The 26459-nt window shown below is 37.3% G+C and overlaps 1 protein-coding gene across 1 annotated transcript; it reads right to left on the reverse strand.

Moving 5' to 3' along the window:
* Window positions 1–1616: 1616 nt before the first annotated feature.
* LOC107850756 (uncharacterized protein C119.09c) lies at window positions 1617–26278 on the reverse strand. Its single transcript, XM_016695499.2, has 3 exons — window positions 25699–26278; window positions 24436–24584; window positions 1617–1940 (listed from the first exon to the last, which is right to left on the reverse strand). The coding sequence occupies exons 1-3, from the start codon at window positions 25882–25884 to the stop codon at window positions 1802–1804; spliced, it is 474 nt and encodes a 157-aa protein (XP_016550985.1). The 5' UTR covers window positions 25885–26278; the 3' UTR covers window positions 1617–1801.
* Between the last annotated feature and the right edge of the window lie 181 nt (window positions 26279–26459).

Genomic DNA, 26459 nt, shown 5'->3' on the forward strand with positions numbered 1-26459 from the left:
GGCTTGGAGGTAAAGAAGTTAGGAGCATGGGCCTTATAAAACTTATTTCTCCAATTCTTACTAGTGAAGTGATTCTCATTTTTAAGGATTTTTTTTTAAAAAATATTTTAATCAACGAAACATGAAAAAATTAATAACATTTTCTGAAAAATAATTTCCTCCACACCAGACATACTCGTAGTTGCTTGCGTTTGATGTTAAAGTGTGGTTCAAGTACGCCAAGTCTTAATCTTCTTACTCACAAAGTCAATTAATTCCTACGTGCTTCGTCCCATTGGTTAGGAGCAACTTAAATAGCTGTTTTGTTATCACAAAAGCTGGAAATGCTTAGAAATATCAATTCCCAAAGTATATTAACAAGCCAGACAAACCATGGAACCTTAGCAACTGTAAACAGGATCGGAGCTACTTAGAGGAAGGGGATTTATTCAAACCTTCTATGGTGAATAAATTATACTATATATAAAATTTAAATTATTTCATATGTATAAATAATAGATATTGAATCTCATTAAATTTTTCATGTATTTATATTTTCATATTTTTGAACCATTTTAATGAAAATCTAATGCCGTGACCGTAACTGCCACTCATTTATTTAGATTCAACAGAGCTTCTACTAACATTTTTTATGTTTCTCAGACTTCGGAAGAAAGTAAAAAAGGCACCCAACATGACCATATAACTAGTAAAAGATCCTTTGGCGTTTGTGCAAGCTGCCCAGACAGAATCATTGTCACAACCCCATTTTAAATTTTAATGCTGTACTAAGATTCGAGACTTTGTAGTTTGTACAGATCAACATAATCATTTGAAACTTGTTTTGAGGGGTTCAGGTTGGAACAAGTAAAACACAAAACATGCATAACAAATATTAACTTATTAGTGGTGCTTGTTTAGAAGGCCAGAGTCGCGATTGCACTAAAGAATGTTGTTGAATGTATGAATCCGCAGTATCTTCTGACCCGACTAAGCCTCACTTAGTCGGGTCAGATCAATGTACGAATCTGCAATATCTTCTGGCCCGACTAAGCCTCACTTCCACTTAGTCGGGTCAGATCAATGTATGAAATATGAATCCACAATATCATAACTCATAGTTTGTCAGTTCAGTAGAATTCCCAATCATCTACCACGTTGCCCAAGATTGAACCTGTTTACGGGAGGTATAGGCGTACGTCGCCTCCTCATAGATAATTTTGAATGATGATACACACCGTAGGGGTCAGTCAAACCACCATGTCCGCAAGCAAATATAACATGTGAAATTGACTATGCATTAATTAAAAAGAATTACTAAATAAAGCATATACCGGACCTTAATAAGGCCAAAGTCCAAGTTCGAAGACTATTTGTGAAATTTACGCATCAGGCCATTTTTATGGCCTTTATCTAGAAACTGGTCACACTTCTCTTTTCTCTCTGAATATTGGTCAATTTCGAAATACAAAGCACTGGTATGATTGAGAAAACATGGCCAACTTCTATATCCAAGGCAACAAAAGTAGCTGCTAGTGTAAATCAACTTCTTAAAGCTTAGCTGGCAATCAAGCATAGAAAGGATACACTACAAAAGAACACGAAAGGCAAAGTAGCAGCACATTGCTCTCAACGGGTTAAAAGAAAAGAGCGCAGCTAAGCATATCCAACAACATCGGATCTTGATTTTTTACAATATATAATTTTACCCTTTGCAGTTCTTGCATTTGTACAAAGAGTTCCCCGTTTACTCAAAATTGTTAAAGCGATCAAATACTATAGCTGAGAGAAAGTTGAAGTAAATGTTTTAAATTGATGTAGCTCATTGATCGGCATTGATCCCAAAAATTCGAACCTTGTGCATGTTGGGAAATTTGGCAACCACCAGTATGAAAACTGCGAATGTGTTGAAGAACAGCATTGGGTGTTGGTAGTCAGTTGTATGGGAAGCTATCAAGTACCTATTGAGAGAAGCAAGTATTAGAAAATAACATCTTTGTAAAGGAACCTCATGGGAAAGGTGAAATCGTCTTAAACAACAACGACAACATAACCAATGAAATCCCACAAAGTGGGGTCCGGGAGGGTAGGGTGTACGCAGATCTCACCCCTACCTCATGGAGGTAGAGAAGCTGTTTTCGAAAAACCATGGGCTCAAGTGAAGCAAAACAAAGGAATAATGAAAAGGAAAAACGACAGTGAAGAACACATGGAAACTAACAGGAATGCAGTGCAAAGCATACATGCAATGAACTGTAACATCAACCTAAAAACAATAAACAACATATGGCAACAGATAACAAAAGCAAGAAACTACATGAATCTGTATTACTACGATAGACACGTCGCCCCTGACTACCTCCAAGCCTAATCCTGTCTTAAACAAGCTCAAAATAGTTAAATGAAGTATATTTTTTCTCAGGAAAGAGAATAAGGGACAGTGGTGTATCTTTTGGTGGAGACCAGACGAATGGAAAATAAATCGTGTCATATAACATAATTAGAACAAAGGCTGCACTTATTGTTACTTGTGAATATAGACACGAACCATTTCCCCTTCCTCTTTATCATCTCAGACTTCTTATTTAAAAAGCATGTATATATATATATATATACTTAAGTGCCAGCAAGATCATTCATAAGTGAAAACAGTACCGAGAAGGTATCAAAAAGTTTGCAAGAATCCAGGCTTAAACAACTACACAAAAACAGATCCAGAAAGTATTCAGTGGACAATGGTCTGCCCTTCTACTCTTCTCCACTTAATTATAACTTGATTTACATCACGTTTCAATCTCGTGACGTGCAGCTCAAATCCCCCAAGTAACAGAAGCCCCAGATTACCAATTTTGTGTTAAACGGGCTATGTTAATTAGTCTTCTTTCTGGCACTCATAAGTGCATCCTGCTACAACCTCCATACACATATTCAGGGGCGGATCTATTAAGCGCAATGATGGTGCCACGCCACCCGCAAACATCGACGGAAGCTCTATATATAAATATACACATAGGTGGCAAACATCGACGGAAGCTCTATATATAAATATACACATACATACATATATATACATATATATACACACACACACACACACAAAACAACAACAACATACCCGGTGTATTCCCACCTAATGGGGTTTGGGGAGGGTAGAGTGTACGCAGTCCATACCACTACCCCAGGTAAAGTAGAGAGGCTGTTTCCGATAGACCCCCGGCTTAGAACCAATAACAATATAACAAACACAATACATAAATGCATATAAACTAGTACAGTATGCAAAATAAACTAACAACGCTAGCCACAAGATAACCATAGACAGCACTTAACACCTACGAATAAAAAACTTCAGACACAAATACAGAACACTCCCAGTTACCGACACCCTCTCACCCCCTAATCATCTACCCTAATCCGCATCTTCCACACCTTGCTATCAAGGGTCATGTCCTCCGTAACCTGTAACTGCTCCATATCATGCCTAATCACCTCCCTCCAATATTTCTTCGGCCTACCTCTCCCCCGCCTAAATCCATTCATAGCTAGTGTCTCACACCTCCGCACTGGCGCATCAGAACCCCTCTTCATCACGTGCTCGAACCAACGTGACCTCACTTCTCGCATCTTATCCTCCACCGAAGCCACTCCCACCTTATCATTAACTCCTCCCCGAGTCTCGTCAATCAATACCACATCATCTGCAAATAACATACACCAAGGCACTCTTCCCTGAATATGTCGCATCAACACATCCATCACCAAGGCAAATAAAAAAGAGCTAAGAGTTGATCCCTGGTGCAACCCTATCAAAATCGAAAAGTGCTCCGTATCTCCACCTACCGTCCTCACACAAGTCTTTGCGCCATCATACATGTCCTGAATCGACCAAATGTACGCCACAGGCACCCTTCTAGCCTTCAAGCACCTCCACAGAATCTCCCTGGACACTCTGTCATATGCCTTCTCAAGATCAATAAACACCATATGCAAGTCCTTCCTCTCCCGAAATTGCTTCACTAATCTCCTAATATATATATATATATACAACACAACAACAACAAACCCAGTGTATTCCCACTTTGTGGGGTCTGGGGGGGGTAAGATGTACGCAGTCCATACCTCTACCTCTGATGAAGTAGAAAGGCTGTTTCCGAAAGACCCCCGGCTCAAGTTACGAGATATCAAACAAACACATAGTACAGCACAGAAGCAGATGACATAACATAGATACTGCAGCCATATATATATATATATATATATATATATATATATATATATATATATATAGAGAGAGAGAGAGAGAGAGAGAGAGACATTATAACTATATATAAGATAGAATATTGTACTTTTGGTAATCCTCACAAAGATATTTTTGATATTTTAATTTTTTTGAACAAATAAAGTTATTACATATAGCAAGTGATGGTGGTTTTCTCTTATGTATTTTCATTTTTGCCTTTATTGTTCTTGTTAAGATCATTACACGTGGATTTTTGTAATTGGGTTCTTTCCACCTATTGATTATCTTTTAATTAAAATTTTCTTCATTTTAAATCAACAATCATTTTAACTTGAAAAAAAATCATGATAACTTAATACAAAATTAAATTTGTAATGATTTCAACTACTACCTTATAGATTTTTCTAATATTATATTCAGTCGTCCAAAAATATATAATAAATAAGATAACTTAATAAATAATATCTTGTATTTATTATTTTTCTTAATGGACATGAAAAAAGACAAAACAACAACAAACCCAGTGTATTCCCACCAAGTGGAGTCTGGGGAGGGTAAAATGTACGCAGTCCATACCGCTACCTCCAGAGAAGTAAAGAGACTGCTTCCGATAGACCCCCGACTCAAGATAAAGAAAAGCAGACCAAAGCGTAATTAAATAAGAAGCATGATGGATGGCATAACATGACAAGGAATAAGACACATAAAAATAGAAGTCAGAGCAATAAGAAATAAAATAAATAAGCGCAATAGGAGAAAGAGACCCATGCCCGCCTAATCGGGCTCCTATCTTTGGACCCAATCCTAGGTTTACTAGCCCGACTCAACCTGGGCTCTTCTAACTACTTACTAAATCCACGCACACAACCTAACCATCTACCCTTATCCGCGACCTCCACACCTTCCTATCTAAGGTCGTGTCCCCAGTAAGCAGAAGACGTTCCATATCATGTCTAATCACTTCCCTCCAATACTTCTTCGGCCTACCTCTTCTTCTTCTGAAGCCATCTAACGCTAACCTCTCGCACCTACGAACTGGGGCATCCGTGCCCCTCTTCATCACATGCCCAAACCATCTCAACCTTCCTTCGCGCGTTTTATCCTCCAACAAAGCCACTCCGACCTTCTCCCGAACGGTCACATTCCTGACTCTATCCCCTCTGGTAAGTCCACACATCCAATGCAACATTCTCATTTCCGCTACCTTCATTTTTTGAATGTGGGAGTTCTTGACTGGCTAACACTCTGCTCCATATAGCATAGCAGGACGGACTGCCGCTCTGTAGAATTTACCTTTAAGCTTTAGTGGCACCTTCTTATCACACAACACTCCCGAGGCGAGCCTCCATTTCATCCAACCAACTCCAATACGGTTAGAGACATCCTCATCAATCTCGCCATTCCCCTGAATCATAGACCCAAGATACCTAAAATTATCCCTCTTTCGAACCTCTTGGGAATCCAACCTTACCACAACATCATCCTCCTGCCTCACCTCACTGAACTTACATTCCATATATTCCGTCTTGGACCTACTCAACCTGAACCCCTTAGATTCAAGGGTTTGCCTCCAAACCTCCAATCTTTCATTCACACCCGCTCGCGTCTCATCAATCAGCACTACATCATCAGTGAACAACATACACCACGGCACTTCCCCCTGAATACTCCGTGTCAACACGTCTATCACCAACGCAAGCAGGAACGGACTAAGAGTCGAACCCTACCTCGACCGAAAAATGCTCCGAGTCTCCTCTCGCCGTTCTCACCTGAGTCTTCCCTCCATCGTACATGTCCTTAATAGCTCTGATATACGCCACCGGAACCCCTTTGGCCTCTAAACATCTCCACAGAACCTTTCTCAGAACTTTGTCATAAGCCTTCTCCAAGTCGATGAACACCATATGCAAATCCTTCTTCCTTTCCCTATACTGCTCCACCAATCTCCTCACCAGGTGGATTGCCTTTGTCGTCGAGCGACCAGGCATAAAACCAAACTGATTCTCCGAAATAGACACGATCCTCCTCAATCTCAGCTCAACTAACCTCTCCCAAATCTTCATAGTATGACTCAACAGCTTGATACCTCTATAGTTAGTGCAACTCTAGATGTCTTCCTTATTTTTATATAACGAAATCATAGTACTCCACCTCCAAGCATCCGGCATCCTTGCCGTCTTGAAAATGCCGTTAAACAAATCAATCAACCACCTTAAACCAACCTTACCTATAAACTTCCAAAAATCCACCGGAATCTCATCGGGCCCCGTCGCCCTTCCCTTTCGCATTCTACGAATAGCTTCTCTGACTTCCTCCACCTAAAACTCCTACAATAACTGAAATAACATCTCTCCTCCAAGTGTTCCAGCTCTCCTAACTCGATGCCTCTATCCCCCTCCTCGTTCAAAAGCCTATGGAAATACTCCTGCCATCTCCTCTTAATGTGGACATCTTCCACCAAAACAGTACCATCCTCCCCTTTAATGACTTCACTTGGTCTAAGTCCCGACCCCTCCTCTCCCTAGCCTTCGCAAGACGATATAACCTCTTTTTCCCGCCTTTCGCATCTAACCCCGCATACAAGCTCTCAAACGCTACAGTCTTAGCTGCCGTGACTGCAAGCTTAGCTTCCTTTCTAGCAACTTTGTAGGCCTCCCTATTCACCCGCTTCTCCTCTGCATCATTACTCTCAATCAACTTAGCATAAGCCCCCTTCTTAGTCTCCACCTTCTTCTTAACTTCTTCATTCCACCACCAGTCCCCCTTATGTCGACCTGTCCGACCCCTCGAAACACCTAAAACTTCACTAGCAGCTTCCGTGATGCAACTGGCAGCCCTATCCCACATAGTCTCCACGTCCCCCCTGCACCTCCACACCCCCAAACCTGCCACCTTCTCCTCAATCTCTAACGCACTACCCGGTGTCAAGCCACCCCACCTAATTCTAGGTCGACCCTCTTCGACCCTTCTCTTCTTGACCTTCTTGATAGTCAAGTAAATCATCAGAAGTCAGTGCTGAGTCGAAAGATGCTCATTCGGAATGACTTTACAGTCCTTACATGAAAAAAGACAAAAGAATAATTAAAATGGGATGAATAGGGCATTCTTTTAAGGGGCGTATAAATAAAATACATGACAAGTAAATAGATTAAATGGAGTAATCTATCAATGTTAGTTTAATTATCATTGAATATTCTTCTAGATCATTATTAAGTTAATTTATATACTGACTCTAAATTAAGGTTATAATTATTATAATATAAATTTGAAGTCATTGAAATATTTTGTTTCAGATAATTCTATAAGATGAAAAAAAAAATGTCTCAAAACTCTTGCCACTGAAATCATGAGAGAAACTAAAACTCAAAAAATATCAAAATAATTTATTTCTATTTATAAATAAAGAATTACATATTCACAAATTTATAAAAATATCAATATTTTCTATTTATGATCAATCTTTGAATCCTAATTATTACATATTTTAAATCAAATTATTTTATAAAATATCAAATTACTTGTAGCATTTGGGCATATTATAATACTCGGATAATACTTTCTTCCTCACAAATTATTTTTTTTATTAACATTATTCAGTTATGTGATTAAATATTTTAATAATTATGAAAATTTATCAACAAGATATGTTTAATAAATCATTTAATTATACTAATTATAAAGTAAAAAATTTAATATAAATTATATTTTTAAATTTAAATTCTTATTTTTATATATGACTTTGGGCATGGGCTTAGCACGGGCCGCTTGAAACTAGTACATACATATATATATACATCTACATATACACTAAGTTGCTCGGACTCGGGTGCGGGTGTCCGATACGGGTACGAATCTAGAGGTCGGATCCTTCACTGTCTCAATTTAAAGATTTGGGGATATGGATCTAGGGATGGATACGGGTGCGGGGATTTGGCGAAAAATAATTTAAATATCTAAAAATAGAGTTATAAAACATAAATTTTAAGATATTATGCGGAAAACTTAAGGAGAAAATATTTTTCAAGAAGAAAATCATGAAAGCAGATAAAAAGAAAAGCAATAACATAGAAATTTCTATATACAAGGTATTCCATTTTCTTCAATTTCACCTTAGCTTTTATTTTGATTATAGAATTTCTTAAATTGTCTGGACTTTCCAAGTCAATTTCGGTCAAAGTACCCAAAATCGATTGACCATTTCGGGTACGGATCCCACACCCACACCCACACACATATCGTGTCGACACGGGTGCGGCACCAAAAGTGAAGAGTCCGAGTAACTTAGCATATACATATACATATATGTATATACATATACATATACATATACATATACACACACACATATATATAGATATACACATATATACACACACATATACACACAAATATATATACGGATATAGTCGAATAATAAACATGCCACCCACAATACTAAACTACCATCTAGTGCCAGTGGCAGAGCGTCACATTTGCTCCCCAAAGGTTGCGGGGGTTCGACCTCTTTTGGCAGGCTTTTTTTCCCTTTATTTTTAGTCATGAAACAATTGAATATGTGGCTACAGTGAACCCACGTGGCTGCCTTGTGTCTTGTGATGAAAGTTGAATCGGTACGTCCTTTCATCCTAATTTTTCTTTTCCTAAACTATGAAACATCGTTTTCTTCGCCAAAAGAATGAATACATACTACCATCTAATATTTTCATCAATTATCAAATTTACTACTTTTTTTTAGATAAAGGTAACTTTGAATTCACACAAAACATTCATCATCCAAAAAATGATGAATTGGAAACTTACATCCCACAAAGTGGTGGGCACACCCCATAAAGGTACTTCTACAAGTTTCCTATGAAATCAACTAATTCTACTGTCTCCCCTACCAAATCTTGTTTGCACCAAAAAAATAAAAGAATAATACATTTTATCTTGTTCCTTTGAATGCTAACTCTTTGCCCTTCAAAGCACCTATCATTTCTTTCCCTCCACAAAGTCCACCAAATACATGCTAGTATAGTCTTCCACCCATCTGTTGTTTTCCCTCTGTTTCCAATTCCTGTCCAGCTTTCTAAAAGTTAGTTCCAAGGTTGTCTTAGGCATCACCCATTTGATTCCAAGAATGCATAAAAACATGTTCCACAAACTTGTGGCAGCGATACAATGTAGGAATAGATGATTGTTCACTTCAACTTCCTGCTAACACATGAAGCATCTTGAGCATATTTCCCATCCTTTTTTTTGTAGTGTCTCATGAGTGAGATAAGCTTTCTGACACACTAGCCAAATGAAGTATGAAACTTTTGGAGGACTTTTGGTCTTCCAAATTGCTTTCCAAGGCCATGCGTCGGTCACTGTGTGATTAAAGTCAAACTCCCAGTAGCAAGACTTTATTTTGAACAAGCCTTTACCATGGAGTTTCCAGTTTAGAATATCCGACCTCCAAAACATACCCTGGAATGCATTCAGGGTTTCTAGTAGGTTTGCTACTTCTCCGATTTCCCAATCATTAAGTACTCTCTTGAATATTAGATTCCATCCTTGTTGACTCCATACCTGTGAAACAGTAGAACTTCTTTGCAAGCTCAAAATGTACAGATGTGGAAAAACATTTCTCAAGCTATCTTCGCCTACCCAATTATCATTTCAGAAATCAGTTTTCAATCCATTGCCCAACCTGATAAAGATATTGTTTTTGAATTGTGGCCAGAGCCTTCTTACTGTCTTCCACACACTACACCCAAAAGTACCAACAACCTCCTCAGTTGTCCACTGGTTGAGAAGACCATATTTTCCTGCTATATATCTCCTCCACAATGCCCTATCTTTTATGCTAAATCTCCATAACCATTTTTGTAGAAGGCTATTGTTTTGATTGCTAAAGTTCTTCAAAACCAAGGCCTCCCTGATATCTGCTAAGAGTAAGGGTATCTCACTTCACCAAATTGTAGCCTTTCTTTTCCTTATTTCCTTGCCAAATGAAGGATCTTCTCAGTTGATTGATCTTCTTTTCAATGCTTTTGGGAATAGGAAATAGGCTCAACATGTAGGTAGGGAGACCATCAAGCACTGATTTGACTAAGGTCAACCTACCACCGACGGATAAGTATTGGCTCTTCCACCTTGACAATTTCTTTTCACATTTCTCTGTCACCTCATTCCACACCTCCAGCTCTTTGTTTTTTGCAACTAGTGGCATTCCCAAATACTTTGTTGGTAATGAACCAACTTGACATCCCAAATTCTCAGCCAGTATAAGTTATCAGGCTGGTTGATTGGAAAAAGATGACTTTTCAACCAGTTGACATGAAGTCCTGAGATGCCTTCAAAAATTGTTAGGACTGCCCTTAAATGTCTGATCTGTAGCAACTCTGCCTCACAGAAAATAAGAGCATCATCTGCATAAAAAAGATGTGAAATTTCTAGATTTTCTCCCCTTCCAGTTTGGGGACTAAAACCTTTTATCCAGTCATTTGTCTTTGCTTTCCTAAACATATGATTGAGACCCTCTATAGCAACTAGGAACAAAAAAGGAGACATAGGATCTCCTTGCCTGAGAATCTATATGATTGGAAAAAACCTTCAGCCTTACCATTAATAATGAGGGTAAATTTTGCATTCGAAATACATAACCTGATCCAGTTGATTCATGTACTACCAAAGCCCATATCTTCTAGAATTTTAAGAAGGAAATTCCAATTGACATGGTCATAAGCTTTCTCAATATCTAGCTTGCACAAAATCCCTGGTTTCTTTTGTTTCACCCGGGAATCTACCAGCTCATTGGCCAATAGTGTTGCGTCCATTATCTGCCTGCCTCTCAGAAAAGCCATCTAATGCTCATCCACCAGCTTTCCTATCACTGTCTTTAGCCTTTCAGTTAAGAGCTTAGAGATGATTTTGTAGACTCCGCCTATTAAACTGATCGATCTAAAGTCCTTTAACTCCACTGCTCCAAGCTTCTTTGGGATTAAAGCTATGAAAGTGGCATTAAAGGATTTCTCAAATACGCTCCTTTGGTGGAACTTTTGAATGGTTTGCTTCAAATCTTCTTTTATGTACTACCAAAGCCCATATCTTCTAGAATTTTAAGAAGGAAATTCCAATTGGCATGGTCATAAGCTTTCTCAATATCTAGCTTGCACAAAATCCCAGGTTTCTTTTGTTTCACCTGGGAATCTACCAGCTCATTGGCCAATAGTGCTGCGTCCATTATCTGCCTACCTCTCAGAAAAGCCATCTAATGCTCATCCATCAGCTCTTCTATCATTGTCTTTAGCCTTTCAGTTAAGAGCTTAGAGATGATTTTGTAGACTCCGCCTATTAAACTAATCGGTCTAAAGTCCTTTAACCCCACCGCTCCAAGCTTCTTTGGGATTAAAGCTATGAAAGTGGCATTAAAGGATTTCTCAAATACACTCCTTTGGTGGAAGTTTTGAATGATTTGCATCAAATCTTCTTCCAGGACATCCCAACAAGACTTAAAGAAACACATTGTAAAACCATCGGGACCAAGCGCTTTATCTCCATCACAGTGCTTTAAGACCTATAGTACCTCTGTTTCTGTGAACGATCTCTGAAGCCATTCATTTTCTTCCGTAGTTATTATTGGGCAGCCTCCCAAATGAAACTCTGGTCTCCAAGGTTCAGGCTCCGAGTATAGATTGGAGTAGAAATCTAGCATGGCCTCTTTGATGTCTTTTGGCTCATGTATCTCTTCCCCACTTACCATCAACCTGTCAATTGTATTAAACCTACTGTGAGCTGTTGCGACTCTTTGGAAGAACCTGGTGTTTTTATCTCCTTGTTTCAACCATAAAGTTCTGGATTTTTGTCTCCGGCTGGCTTCTTCATGCTTCGCTAGAACTTCCAATTCCACCAGTATTATTGCCCTTATCATCACCTCATCATCAGAGAGATTCCTATCTTCTTGTGCTTTATCAAGTTCAGATAGCTCCTCCAACAAGCTTTTCTTCCTGTCAGCTAAATCAGAGAAAGTCCTTTTGCTCCATTCCTTCAACTTTTGCTTTAGTAGTTTCAGTTTTACCCCTAGTCTGTAGTCAGGGCAGCCTTCAACTCTAAAGCTACTCCACCATTCCTGCGCCAACTCCTTGAAACCCTCTACTTTGAGCCACCAATTCTCAAACTTGTAGTAGGGATGTCTATGTTCCTAGTCCCCGCATTCAAGGAGAATAGGACAATGATCTGATGCTATCCTGGACAGAGTTCTCTGCCTGATACTTTTGAAGTTTTCTTCCCACGCAATAGGGTATAAGAATCTGTCTAACCTTGCAGCACTTTGATGGTTGATTCCCCTGAACCATGTAAAATTTCCACCAACTAAAACAAGATCATGTAATTCCAAATCTTCTATCCATCTAAAGAAGTCCGTCATGACATTCATGATTCTGGTGCATCCCATTCTCTCCGCCATGTGTCTAACTGTATTGTAGTCCCCCCGTGACCCATTGATCACCACACAGTTCTTTCATTGCGGCTACTTCTTCCCAACATTCTAGTTTTTCACTTCTAGAATGAGGTGCATATACCCTAGTGAAAAACCAGCAAAACGAGTTTTGAGTAGACTCAAACCTATATGTTATTGAGAAAGTACATTCCTCCACTTTTGTGCCCACCCACATTTTGCTATCCCACATAATTAGTATGCCCCCCCTACTGCCTTTTGCTTCCATGTAGCCACATCTCATTCTTCTACATGGCCATAACTGGTACGCCATCCCCTCAACTCCCTTATTCACCTTTGTCTCTTGGAGACAAACTATGTCTGCTTTCCAATTATTTAAACATGTCTTAACAAGATTCCTATTTGTAGTGTTGTTAAGACCCCTCACATTCCATAACAGAAGTTTGATCTTCATATAAACATTAGACTTGGATTTCCCCCAGCTTCTTACCCCTTCAACCTCTTTGTTCAGACTGGATTGCAACTTCTTGAGTTCATTTTTGCCTATGCCTCTGTTTTTGGGAGTTGCAGTGTTTTTTCCTTGATCCTTGTTGTCAAATTTACTACTTCTGGATTTTTCTTTTATTTTCCAAATATTAGTAGTTAATATTTGTTTAAAAAAGTGTATAATTTTATCCTCTCTCATCAAATTTAAAAAAGAAAAACCTATCCATCCGAAATCCTAATTCCCAAATCGGTCATCGCTCCTATCGACTACACCTCTGCTTTTCTGGTCCTTGCTGCTGCTGCCGCCCGATTTTTGTCATCGCCGGCAAAGGTCATGGCCTCAACCTCACCGGCCACCTCTATACGCATCCGTTGCTAACTTGCTATCTCAACATCAAACCCCAGCCCACTACCCTTTGTAAGTTACTTTGAAAGATTTTTTTGGTTCTCTTGTTGAACCTAGAAACTCAAATTTTGAATTATCTTGATTTAGGATTGAGAAAGTGTTCTAATTTTGTGAATTGAGATAGAGAACTTTTTCAAGAAGGTTAATTATTCTCAGTCAATTTCTAGTAATGCCAATGCCAATCGTTCTTGTCTAATAACTGATCTCGATTTGGGTTTACTTAAGCCGATCCAGGAGAAAGAAAAGCAATTTCTGATTATGATTCTCGAATACGAGATGAAGGAAATATTATATTAAAAAAGAACCTCGTCAACCTATCTTGAAACCATATCCTTCAAGTGAAAAAAGAGGTAGAATGCGCCAATTTGTTTCAAGTTGGTTCAAAGGTTCACATTCTAGTTGGTTGGAATATACTGTAAAGAAAGATGTCGCACATTGTCTTTGTTGTTATTTATTCAAAAAATGAATTTGTTCATGAAACTACGGCTGATTTTTAGCAACAAAGGATTTTAGGAGTTGGAATAGGGCTCTTGAAAGATTTCGTTTACCTGTCGACAAACATTCTCAAAAGTCAAAAAGTAAGTACCGAATCCGTTTGGAAGCTTCAATTGATATGGCAAGACTTCTTTTGCATCATGGATTGCCTTTTCAAGGTCAGGACGAAAGTGAATCTCCAACTAATCAAGGCTACGTTTTAGGATTTTTGTGGTAGCAGGGAGGCAAATATCCTGATGTGGGAAAAGTGATATTAGAAAAAGCTCCACACGATGATACTGACTTGTCTTATGATCCAAAAGTATATTGTTAGTGCTTGTGCGAAAGAAACGTTGAAAGTTATATTTGAGAGCTTGAATGGAGATTACTTTGGTATATTAGTTGATGAATCCAAAAACATCTCACACAAAGAACAAATTGTTCTTGTTTTGAGGTATATTGATAAGAATGATAAAGTAGTAGAACGATTTATCAGTCTTGTCCATGTTAGTGATACATGGCATGTTCATTGAAGAAAGAAATTTATTCTTTGCTTTCTAATCACTCACTAAGTCCATCCAAAAATACGTGGACAAGGTTATGATGGAGCTAGTAATACGAAGGGAGAGATTAATGTTCTCAAAACTTTAACTATGAAAGATAGTCCTTCGCATATTATATTCATGGTTTTGCACATTAATTGCAACTAACACTTGTAGCTATTGCTAAAAAACATTTGGAAGTTAAAGGCTTTTTTATCATGTTACCAATGTGTTGAATGTTGTTGGAGGATCTTTTAAGAGTAAAGATTTACTTCGACAACACCAAGTTGAAAAATTGAAGCAATTACTTGAGTCCAGTGAAGCTCATACCGAACAAGGATTACATCAAGAATGTGGGCTTCAACAACCAGGTGATACTCGTTTGGGATCACATTTCAAAACATTAGACAACTTGTTATTTTCTCATCTATTGTTCATGTGCTTAGAGTGATTGAAACTGAAGGTTCTACGTCAAATGATAGAAATCAAGCGAAATATCTTTTGACAAAGATTAAAACTTTCAAACTTATTTTTATGCTTTATTTGATGTTGAAAGTGTTGGTCATGTCAAATGAGTTGAGTAAGATTTTACAAAAAAAAGATTAATGTCGTGGAGTTTCTTAACATCTCAACAAAAAGATTGCAAGATATGAGAGAAAATGAGTGGGAATCTTTGTTGGGTAATGTTTCTTCATTTTGTGATTCACATGGTATCTTGATTCCCAAATTAAATGAGTCTTATGTTCCTGGAAAGTCAAAGCACAAGTATTTGGATATTTGTTATTCACACCACTTGTGTGTTGAAATCTATTATTCTGTCATTGATATGCAACTTCAAGAGCTTAATGATGGTTTTGATGTAGTGAGTGATGATTTGCTTCTTGGGATGACAGCTTGAATTCTGTCAATTCTTTCTCTGACAAAGGTAGAATCATGACTTTAGCAAAGTATTATCCAAATGAGTTTGATGATGGAAAGCTTTGATATTTGAATTACCAACTCGATACTTTCATAATTCATATGCGAGGTGGTAATTCCAAGTTCTCCAACTAGCAAAGAATTCGTGATTTTGCAAAGACATTAATTGAGGCAAATCTTGTGAAGACTTATTCACTTGTTTATTTATTTGTGAAGTTGACTCTGATTTTACTTGTTGCTACGGCAACTGTGGAGAGAGCATTCTTGAAGCACATAAAAAATAAAGTGCGAAATAGTATTGGTGATCAATATTTAAATGATTATTTAGTATGTTACATAGAGCGTGATGTATTTGCAAATATAAGTAATGATGTCATCGTTGATCGTTGTTAGAATATGAAAACTCGTCGTGGATGATTGTAATGAATTATAAATGTTATGATATTTAATAATATTATTGAAATTTTAAGCTTTGTCATTTTACTATTGCTCTTTTTTTTAATTGATTGATTTGTCAATTGTCCTATAGACTGAAAAGATGAATAATTTGGTTGATTTAATCGACAAGTTTACTTGGCACCCGGAGAGTGATCCACCGCTGCACATATTTTATATAACATAGGCTTAGTGTTGGGAATAATTCGCCACAAAAATATTATTTGCGATAATAAAAGCAATAAGTGCGGAACACAAAATATAGTTAATCAACAAGAATAGAAAGAACGATAATGGCACTAAGATTTTTATGCTAAATCTTTCTAAATAAGAGAAAAAAACACAAGTTGAGAGAAGAAACCAATATCACTATAGCAAGAAATTTTACACTTCTAGCTCTGAGTAAATTACTCCAATGACCACACAACACACCAAGAAGAAATAACTCTTTTTGGATTTTCCCACCTCACTACAATATCGCTCACACTCACTTTTTCCATACAGATTATTTCATAAATCCTGCCTGTGATGTCTCACTCTTTTCTTTCTCTTCTTTTTTTGTTTAGGTGTGTTTCACAAATGAATTGTTGCACTTTATTTGTAGGAAAAACTCGCTCTTGCCGGTTGTCATCATTGAAAGGCAACATTTCAAAGTGTTCACCATGACCACATTTAATAGCCAATTTTTACCCACTACCAAATCCTTATTGTTTGACCTTTTTTAAACCTTGCAAAGTATTGTACCTTTAAATGTGGTAAAAGGCTTCGAAAGAAGTAAGGTATTGTACCATTAAATGTGACAAAAAAATTGTACCTTCACCCATATATAGGGTGAACAATTTTTTCTTTAGGTACAATTTATTTGTCAGCATATTGGACATGTGTAGATTTTCTAACTTTGTCCAAATGCCACATGCACTATCTTCATCGATGATGTTATTCACCACATCATCTGTTAAGTGCAACCCGATTGCCCTGACACCAATTTGTGGGGTCCATCCCACTTTACAAATGTGATCATTTGCTGCGAGGTTGAAAAATGTCAAGAAATAAGGATTTGGTAGTTGGTAAAAATTGACTATTAAATGTGTTCATGGTAAACATTTTTGAAATGTTGTCGTTCAATGATGTCACTGATGATATTGGTAGGAACAAGTTTTTCCAATAAATACAGTGCAACAATTCATTTGTGAACACACCAAAACAAAGAGAGAAGAGAAAGAAAAAAGAGAGGCATCACAGACACGATTTAAGAAATAGTCCATGAAGAAAACATTGAGAGTGTGAGCGATATTGTAGTGAGGTGGAAAAAATCAAAAGACGGGTATTTCTTTTGAGTTTGTAGGGGCATTAGAACTTAAATCAGATCTACAAGTGTAAAATTCCTCCTTATAGTGAGATATTAGTTGCTCTTCTCGACCCGTGATTTTTTCTCTTATTTTGAAGGGTTTCCACATAGACATCTCGGTGTCATTATCGCATTTTTTAATTTCTATTGATTAACTATGTTTTCGTATTCCTCATTTATTGTTTTTATTATTGCAAATAATACTTCTATGGCGGGTCATTCCCAACACTTAGTTCACTAGGATTGTGAATATGTACCCCATTATACTATGTTGCTCGGACTCTTCAAAAATGTTATTGGGTGTATGCGTGGTCCTTCAAAAGTAGCGCATTTTTTAAGAATCCGACACCAGCGCAGTAACATTTTTGGAAAGTCTGAGCAACTTAGCCATTATATACTCCACAACATAAGGAAGTGGTTAGTTCTTTGATTACCTATGCAGAGATTACAATTTGAGATTTTATGCGAAACAATTAGTGGCAGAGCCAGAATTTTCATTGAGGGAATTCAAAAGTGTACACACAAACTAGCCAGAGGGCATTCAACATCTACTATATATAAATAAAAAAAATAATTTTGATCTTGTACAAATAGTGTAATTTTTCGTCTGAACCCCTTCATTGTATCCTAGCTCTGCCCCTGGGAACAATAATGTATTGATTGTTCTACTATGAATGGGTAACACACAAATTCTTATGCAAAGATTACAATACCTAAACTGATATGAGAATATTGTAATGCAGCGATTAGTAGTTAGCTGAGTCATCATAATTGGTTAGTTGATCAGTTGAGTTGTTAGTTAGTTAATTGGTTGTTAGTTAGAGAGAAAGTTGGTTACTACAAATACTGTATGCACTACAGTAATGATCATCAATTGAATAATAATACAGTTTTCCTAATTGAATTCTACTTTCATCTTCGCTATTCCACCCCTCATAGCTGATTACTCAAGTTTTCTCCATAAAAACTCTTGTTTGGTTGTTAAAACCTCGGATTTCTCTATAAAGCCCTGCATTTTGGCTACATTGGCATTAGAGCTTGCTAATTCTCCACATTAATCGCGAAAGGACCTAGGTCAACTGGCGAACCACTGGAAGAATCCACTTCTGAAGTTGGAGAATTGCGTGAGTGGATGCAAAAATTGATTTCGGAAATAGGAATCCTTACTGGTGAGGTAGTGTGGTTGAAGAAATTGGATCAAACGGTATTGGAACTGAAGGAACAACTTGAAGGAAATTGAAGGATAATTCTCCTGTTGAAGATGGAGTTGAGGCTTCTGGGGCTAGACAAAGGGAGAGACAGCCAATAGAAGAGGAACCCAGAAAAAGAAAACCTATGGCGTACCAACAAGGCAGTGCTCGTCTAACTTGCTCTGATCTCCAAAAATGTTGTCGCATCCGTGTCGGATCCTTCAAAAATACACCATTTTGGGAGGTTTCGACACACCCATCGACATTTTTTTAGAGTTTGCGCAACACAGTTGCTCTTTAATCTAAACTAGATTTTCCGAAAATCTCAAGGGTAGATGTGAAATCCTGATTGTTTAGAGTCTAACGATTCTTTAAATTTGATGAAATTGCTATGGATCAAAGAGTGGGAAAGGCATCAATACATCTGGAAGGTGAACCTATTCAAGGGCATCAATCTTTTATGAGGTATAGGTAGTACACCCACCCCTTACTTGGAATGAACATGCAATGGCATTGATGGAACGATTTAGGGTCGATTATGATGATCCTATGAAGAAGATCAAGAAGATTAAACAAACAGGTTCGACAAAAGAATATCAAGCTATTTTTGAGAGCAAATTGTCAAGAGTAAATCTATCTCAGGAAAATGCGATTAGTTGTTATTTAGGAGGGCTTACGGATGAGTTAAACTCTAGCTGTGAAACTGACCAATCCTACTAATTTATCTCAATTGTTTAAAACTGCTAAAATGCAAGAAGCCCACTTGACTGCCCAAGCTAAAGCCATGAGACAGAATTCTTTTGCTAATACTCAAAATTTTTCATCCAAGAGATCAAGTGATTCAAGGTTTCAAATAATCCTTTATTATCAGCACCAAATCCTGATATTTTGGTAGCTACGAAGGGGCAAACAGGAGGTTAAGCATTGAAGAGATAAATGAGGAAAGGGCACAAGGGTTGTGTTACTTCTGTTTTGAGAAGTATAACCCTGGTCACAAAGGCAAGAATTTGAAACAGTTGTATATCTTGGAGATTGAAGAGCAAGAAGAATGATGGATCAAGAGTTAGATTAATGTGAAAGCCAAGAGTTGGGACAAGAACCAGTTATGGAGCAGATGGAAATCTCTATTCATGCCCTAATGGGTCATTGGGATATAGGACACTGAGAGTCACTGTTTATCAGCATAAAGGTAAACCGAGTCTACAGAATTTCATGGTTCATGGTTAAATGGTCTCAGTATCATCAGTTGTTTCTCATAATTTTATTGACCCTGAATTGGTGAAACTATTGGGATGTAGGGTCAAGGAAACTAGTCCTCAAGTGGTGGTTGCTGCTAATGGGAACAGTACAAAGGTAAACCAAGTCTGCAAAATTTCATCGTTACTACAAGGTGCTGAATTCACAATTGATTTCTTACTCCTACCTTTCTAATCTTGTGGAGCAGTACTTGGAGTCTAGTGGTTGCTGACACTTAGTGATATCCGATGAACTTTAGGGAGCTCACTATGGAGTTCTGGTACAAAGGAAGGAAACACTTGCTAAGAGGTGCAGGAAAACAAATCACAACTTCTAGTGATGGTAAATGGGAAAAGCTCAAAGGTATTGAATCTCAATTGTGTATGACAAGTGGTGCCTATGGGGTGTAACAAATTATAGTGGTACTCCTTGGAGGTACAAGGTGCCGTTGATAAAGATCCTCAAATTTTAAGCTTGTTGAATGAGTTCCAAGAGGTATTTGATGAGCCTAAGTAGTTACCACATTCAAGAGGTGTTTTTTTATCATACTCCCTCCATTTCAAAAAGAATGACCTACTTTCCTTTTTAGTCTGTTTCAAAAAGAATGATCCCTTTTCCTTTTTAGCAACTTTTTAATTTTAACTTTCCACATGACATGTTTAAGACCACAAGATTGAAGGGCATTTTGGTACATTTGACATATCTTTAATTTTTTTATTTTTTTTTTACTTGCACTGGCTGTCCGAGACTCTTCGAGTCCCGACTAATCCCGGGGGTGCACAGGCCCTCGGCAAGGAGTTTCCCGCAAATGCACCACGGGTAATTCAGGGTTTCACCCAGTCCGATGGCCCTCAGAAATTGTTTGCACCCAGTAGGTATCGAACTTGAGACCTTGAATTGTTTGACATATCTTTAATTTAACACCACACCATTCAAAAATCTTCTTTATTATCTTAAACTCCGTGCCAAGTCAAATTAGGTCATTCTTTTTTAAACGGAGGGAGTAACATAGTACTGCAACAGGGAACTGAACCCATCAATAAGAGGCCATATAGTACAAGCAGTTAAGAAAGACATCACTGAGGAAATGGTCCAACAAATGTTTGATCAAGGACTAATACAACCTAGTAGCGACCCTTTTGCATCACCTGCTGTGTTGGTGGGGAAGAAAGATTGGACATGGAAACTGTGTTGGTGGGGAAGAAAGATTGGACATGGAAACTGTGTTGGTGGGGAGAAAGATTGGACATGGAGACTCTGTGTTGATTATAGAGATCTGAATAAACATACAGTAAAGAATAACTTTCCCATCCCTGTGGTTGAAGATTGGTTGGATGAGCTTGGTGGTTCTAAGATTTTCTCTAAGATAGATCTTAGAGCTGGATACCATCAATTGAGGATGGCAGTGGAGGACATTCCTAAAACTGCATTTAGGACACACTCGAGCCATTTTGACTATCTGGTAATGCCTTTTGGTCTATCTAATACACCTGCAACTTTTCAAGGATTAATGAATTTTGTGTTTAAGCAATTTCATAGAAAGTTTGTACTAGTGTTTTTTTATGACATTTTGATACACAGTCAAGATTTGCATGATCATCTTGCACACCTTACATGTGTTTTCTTGAAATGAGGAAACATCAGTTGTTTATTAAGCAGCAGCTGTACAGAATTGGCCATTACTAATATCTCTCAAACAACTAAACGGCTTCTTAGGATTAGTTGGTTATTACAGAAGATTCATTAAAAATTATGGGGTGATAAGCAGACCACTTAATGATCTTCTCAAAAAGGACAATTTCAGATGGTCTGCTGAAGTTGATTCTGCTTTTGTTCAACTGAAGGAAGCATTAACAATAGCTCTTGTATTAGAACTACCTAATGCTCATAAAACTTTCGTGGTGGAAACAGATACTAATGGATATGGTATTGGAGTAATCCTTATGCCATAAGGTCATCCCATTACTTTCATTAGCAAGGGCCACTCTAACAGACATGCTGTCATATCATACCTGTGTATGATAGAGTGCTTTTAGCAACTGTGCATGCTGTGAAAAAATGGTCTCAGTATGTTCTTGATCAAAAGTTCATTATCAGGACTAATCAAAAAGCTTTGAAATACTTGATGGAGGAGCAGAAAATTGTTACCAACTCTCAACTGATGGGGCTGACAAAGCTGATGCCTTTTGACTACACTATTGAGTATAAAGGAGTAGAGAACAAAGTGGTTGATGCCTTATCCAGGATTACTGGTTCTGAGTTTATGTCCTTAATAATGTCTCCCTCAAGTTCTGATTTACTGCAGTGGATTACATCCAGTTGGTCAGATGTTGACATGAAGAACATTGTTGAGCAATTAAAAGTTGGTATACTAGTATCTCTCAGTTCACTTGGCACAATAATCAACTTAGAAGAAAAGGTAGATTGTTGGTGGGAAAAGTGCCAAACTTGAGAGAATCTATCAGCACATTGTAGCACAGTACTTCTCAAGGGGTTCACCCAGCGGTTGATACAACCTTGAAGAGGTTACTCACATTGTTATATTAAAAGGGCATTAGACAGGATGTCAAGTCCTTTGAGCAGAAATATGATACTTGTCAAAGAAACAAAGCTGATTTGGCTGCTTATCTTGGTTTGCAGCAACCATTACCCATTCCTAAGTTGTGGTCTCAAATTAGCATGGATTTTATTGATGGACTTCCCAAAGAAAATGGTCATAAGGTTATTGCGGTGGTGGTTGACAGGTTAAGCAAATATGGTCACTTCATACCTTTGAAACATCCTTATTCAGCTCAATCTGTAGCCAAGGTGTTTATTGATTTCATAGTAAGATTGCATGGTTTTCCTGATGCTATCACTAGTGGCAGAGATGTTGTTTTTCTTAGCTCTTTTTGACAAGAGTTGTTTGCACTACAAGGAGTCCAATTAAATACTTCGTCAGCTTATCATCCACAGTCTGATGGCCAAACCAAAGTCCTGAACAGGTGCTTAGAGACCTAATTGAGGTGCTCTTTTAATGAACATGCCACTGAATGGTATTATTGTTTACCCATGGTTGAGTACTGGTACAATACTGCTTTTCACTCAGTTATTCAGATCACTCCATAGGCCTCCTCCTTTACACCTCCCATACTTACCTAGTGAATCAGCTTCCTCAGAGGTTGACAATGCATTACTTAATAGAGAAAAAAAGCTACAACTGCTTAAGCACCACCTTGAGAAGACTCAACTGAGGATGAAACAACAAATAGATGCTCATAGCAGTGACAAGGTCTTTGCAGTAGGGGATTGGATCTATTTTAAGGTGCAACCTTATAGACAAGTCACTATTGCTCGACATCCTTTCCAGAAACTTGCAGTAAAATACTATGGTCCCTTTCAAGTCATTAAAAAGTTGGACTTGTTGCTTACACTCTTTTGTTTCCTCATCTGTTAAGATTCATCCTATTGTCCATGTATCTCTCCTCAAGTAATGTCATGTTGTTCCAAACCGAATTTCCCATCCCCCTACCGTTGATATTGTTGATCACCATTGCCCAAATCTTGAGCCTGTGTTGCAGATAAGAATGGTTAGGGAAGGCAATAAGGTTGTTGCCCAAGTGTTGGCCAAGTGGCAAGGTTTATCTGCAGATCATACTACTTGGGAGTTTGCAACCATCCTCAAGACTAGGTTCCCTCACTTCGATCCTTGAGGTCAAGGATCTCTAATTACAGGGGAGTACTAATATGAGAATATTGTAATGCAGCGATTAGTAGTTAGCTGAGTCATTATTGCTGAGTCATCATAATTGCTTAGTTGATCAGTTGAGTTGTTAGTTGGTTAATTGGTTGTCAATTAGCGGGAAAGTTGGTTACTAGAAATACATGCATGCACACCAGTAATGATCATCATTTGAATAATAATACGGTTTTCCTAAATGAATTCTATTTTCATCTTCTTTCCTAATCCACACTCCATAGCTGATTACTCGAGTTTTCTTCGTAAAAACTCTTGTCCGGCTGCTAAAACCTCGGGATTTCTCTATGAATGCCTGTATTTTCGCTATCATAAACCAAGATTTGCTAATTGACATATTAGCATATTACACTGTCTTGCATAAAGAATACATTCCCCGATAATTTGTTCATATTGAAAAATCAAATGTTAGATTAGTAGTGCGGAGTCTTTACTAGCATTTCTAAGTCTTATATACATAATCAAACACTGTATTATAATGTCAGGTTCTATATTGATGTTATTTTTTATTTTTTATATAACCATGGTGTTCGGGATAGCTTTCGCGCACCTCGATTGATTCCACAAAATATCTATCACCTCCCACCAATGATAGATGGGAAGAAATCACCCAGTGTTAGTGTTTTTGTCTCTGCTGAGATATGTTGATATTATTTTTTCTATACAACAAATCAAACGTGCCTTAAAAGGATACGTACTACAATATGACTGACACCACCATGTGGAAGGATCCCAAGCATTAAGCAATAGATCTTTCTCAGCTTAGGAATTGGTAGTCAGGGGGCATTTTATCTCCTTTTGTTTTTTAGGGGTAATTAGAGGTGGAGAGATTGTTTCAATAGACCCTCGCTCAAGAAAAAACAGTCCAAAATTGTCTTTGTGTAGCTTATGAAGAATTTTTTATGTTAGTCCAATGAACCAAATACAACTCAACTATCATTGCAACTTGCAATCACAAAGCTAAAACTGATATCATAGCTAAAAGCCCCAACTAATGATTTACACACTGAAATTAATACTTACAGCACCACAGGAACAACTGTCAGAAACTTCCTATTGGGAGTAAGCTGCTTGCCATTATCCATTTGCTCCCACCATGTTAGTCTGTTGTAGATACCCTGATCTTCAGCAAATGGTGTTCCCTTCTTCCAGTGGAAACAGTGATATGTGACCTGAATGAAAACAGACAAGATGAAATTATGCACAAATGAGGCAGAAAAGTCGGTTAGGTCCACAACAAGCTTCCCAACGTTGCTATATCATCTGGTAATTTCAGGACTTTTCGTATAATTCAGATTTCATAGAAATAATAAAATTTAGCATCATCATCATCAACAACAACAACATACCCAGTGTAATCAAGCGGTGTCCGGGGAGGGTGTAAGCAAACCTTACCCCTAGCTCGTGGAGGTAACAAAATTTAGCATCAAAAAGGAAAAACAAATTAGCGCCTACTAAATTTCTTACCTATAAAATATCTTAATATATTCCAGAAGAATATAACAGAGTACAGAATTGAATCTATTACTATAAAATGGAAGTAAGAAAAGCTTAAGCCACAAGAAGGAAAATTTCATACACTGAAGAGTTTATTTTAGACAAAAAAATTTCTGATTCCCAAGAATAAAGGCACCGACTGCTGAATTTGAGAAATCAAAAGGACACTAAGCATGTACTAAAATGACCTATAATTACAACCAAACTGGAAGCAGAAAACAAATATCCGGCATCGGGGCTTTAAGCTGGCATTTGGCCATAGATTTTGATAATTTATCTTCAAATATCTTGTTTAGCCATGAAATTTAATCAGATTTTGAAAATCTAATCTTCAAATATTTTCAAGTTCTCTAAAATGAGCTCAGACCTGTTTTAGGCTTTTTGCGACTTCCACTCACAAACTTCAATTTTTTTCCAAGTAGAAATCATATGCAAACACCAATAACAACATACCTAGAGTAGTAGTCCCACAAAATCGGATTTGGGGAGGGTAGAGTGTACACATACCTTACCCCTACCCTCCTACCTCAAAGGTAGAGAATTTGTTTCCAAAAATACAATCCAAACACAACTCAAATTCCAAAAATCAAAATTTCAACAACTCAAATTTTCAACACCTATTCCACAGAAAACCCATTCTAAGATCCATTCCCTCCCAAAAATCCGACATTTCCAAAACAATAAACACAATCAACTAATCATTCACACATAATTATTAAATTATATCAATTTAACCAAACAACAACACCTAAAATCCTTTAAAAAGAAAAAAGAGTTTTCGAATCATACAAGGAAATGGGAAAGATTGACGATGGTCCAAGCCATGCCGGATGAACAGCCAAATACTGATAACACAACGAGCCACGAGAAAAAAAGAATGAAAATGTAGATTGTCCAAACACCAGGATACGTGAACCATTCAGTATTCCGATTCAGATCCGTTGTTGGAGCAGCTCTCACATACAAATTCGCCATCCAAGCGAATCGAAAAAAGACCAATACAAATTGAAAGAAGTATATGATTGGTTCAAGGAAGTCTCGAGATCCGAACAATTACGGACAATATAACTGGTAAATACCTATCGATGGAGTCAAATGGATGAAAATAATTTCAGCCAACCGCTAGGAAAATGTATATATATATTAAAAAAAAAAAAAAAAAAACCAATGCAAATTGAGGAATTTGAAGAACGTATTGAGATGCAATGACGGATGATATAACTAGCAAATATGTTAGTGTTTCGAGATATGCAAATAGGCAGAGTCAAATGGATCTAAAATTATTTCAGCCCAACTGTCGGGATATCTATGTAAAAAATATTCCTTCCATTTCTTTTTAACAACTCTTTTTTGGCAGAGTCAAACATACAAATTTTAATTAATGTTTTAATATATATTTTTTCATCAAATTTAAATATATATATATATATATATATATCGAATTTATAGTATTTAATTTTTAAATATTTAAATTTTAATTTTAAATAAATTAAGTTAATCTAATTTAATTTAGTTTTGAAACTTAATCACATTGACTCATGAAAAATAAG

The sequence above is a fragment of the Capsicum annuum genome, chromosome 12 (assembly GCF_002878395.1).
Source record: "Capsicum annuum cultivar UCD-10X-F1 chromosome 12, UCD10Xv1.1, whole genome shotgun sequence".
Lineage (NCBI taxonomy): Eukaryota > Viridiplantae > Streptophyta > Magnoliopsida > Solanales > Solanaceae > Capsicum > Capsicum annuum.

Coding starts and splice junctions, on each gene's coding strand:
- LOC107850756 (XM_016695499.2), bottom strand. CDS start 25,884: ATGGCGAATTTGTATGTGAGAGCTGCTCCAACAACGGATCTGAATCGG. Junction 24,585..25,698: donor TCAATCTTTCCCATTTCCTT/GTATGATTCGAA, acceptor GTTTTCATTCAG/GTCACATATCACTGTTTCCA. Junction 1,941..24,435: donor ACAGTTGTTCCTGTGGTGCT/GTAAGTATTAAT, acceptor TTCTCTCAATAG/GTACTTGATAGCTTCCCATA.